General features: G+C 38.4%; 1 protein-coding gene across 2 annotated transcripts in view; it reads right to left on the reverse strand.

Annotated features, from left to right (window-relative positions):
* The window catches only part of blm (BLM RecQ like helicase), a 9,507-nt gene extending 8,797 nt beyond the window's left edge, over window positions 1-710 (reverse strand). For both annotated transcript variants that reach the window (XM_035665209.1, XM_035665208.1), the window contains exon 1: window positions 373-710. In XM_035665209.1, coding sequence (XP_035521102.1) covers window positions 373-470 — 98 coding nt within the window. In that variant the 5' untranslated portion in view covers window positions 471-710. The remainder of the gene's footprint in view (window positions 1-372) is intronic.
* Between the last annotated feature and the right edge of the window lie 600 nt (window positions 711-1,310).

Consider the following 1,310-nt stretch of genomic DNA (forward strand, 5'->3'; position numbering starts at 1 on the left):
TATATATATTATATATATATACATATATATAATATAAATATATATATATATATATATATGGCAGCATTCACTGACAAAACATGCTAAGTTAAATCCATACAGTCGATTATAGTCTGTAGCAACATTGTTTAATATTGTGTGACAGATGAACTCTCTTCAGGATGAACTAAACGTGTTAACTACTTGCTCTGGGTGCACGAAACCCTTTTAGTAAAGAGCAAATAAATACACGTTTTGCTTTAGTCATCTGTGAGAAAGCTAACACATCCTAGCTGTGTTGCTAACTACCACGGCTAACACAGCTGACAGCTCAAAGCTACCTGCTGGCTGCTGTTTTCTCCCTCCTGTATTGTAAGCTCACTCGAAACCTACCCCGGTTTGGGTTTAGCCAGGCACAATTTGCTCTGAGCAGCAGCATTGCTGTGCCTCGCCAGCTGCTCCTTCAAGTTGTTCTGTGGAAGCCCAGACATTGTTGTTAAGAAGCAGAGCTAGCGAGCGCTGGCTAGCTGGCAGTCCGAGTTCACTTCACGAAGTTGCGGCCAGTTTCTTGCAACATTTCTCGCGACACGGGATGAAACACACGACCGGAGGCTCGAATAGATTTTTTTTCTCGCTGCTGGGTTGTTTTTCATCACCGTTCATTGAACTTAGACAGTCTTATTTACTAGTTTCTATCACTACGTCTGCTCTCTGCTGGACTATGAAGTAGACAGACAACTGATTTAGCGCCCGTTCAACAAACTGACTCCTTATTGGCCGAGAGGAGCAGGGAGGAGGATTCTGGGAAATGTAGTGTAAGTGAATCAGAGCCGTTAATATATAAGTGTATATAAATGTAGATTTAATATTATCTTAATGGCTCTGAACAGAATATGCTGCCAAGATAGCAACTTAATGTAATAAAAAAAATTATATATATAAAATATAAAATAATAATAATAATAATAATAATAAAGCTACAATACTAATAATACAGTTTAATAATACGGTTTCCTTTATGGAGAGATCAAGCTCTTTCCTCTGACATTTTCAACCACTGGAGCCTGTTGGGGCACCATGACTGTGACCACAACTCGTATTGGGTCCTTAAATTACAGAATAGGTGGTACAGGTATATACGAAATGATACGTATGCCTTAATAAAACCATCTTTAAGTATTTGGACCACAAAATGATTTTAGGCAAGTCTTGTCTGTTGCTCTCTTTCTAGAGTTGTTTTGTGTAATCAGAGATAGCAATGTGTCACTATGGATTATACCTTCTTCAGTCATTATTACTATAGTTGTCACATTCAGGCATCTTGCAGACAG

Source organism: Morone saxatilis, unplaced genomic scaffold, assembly GCF_004916995.1.
Source record: "Morone saxatilis isolate NCDOM2014 unplaced genomic scaffold, NCSU_SB_2.0 Contig2, whole genome shotgun sequence".
NCBI lineage: Eukaryota > Metazoa > Chordata > Actinopteri > Moronidae > Morone > Morone saxatilis.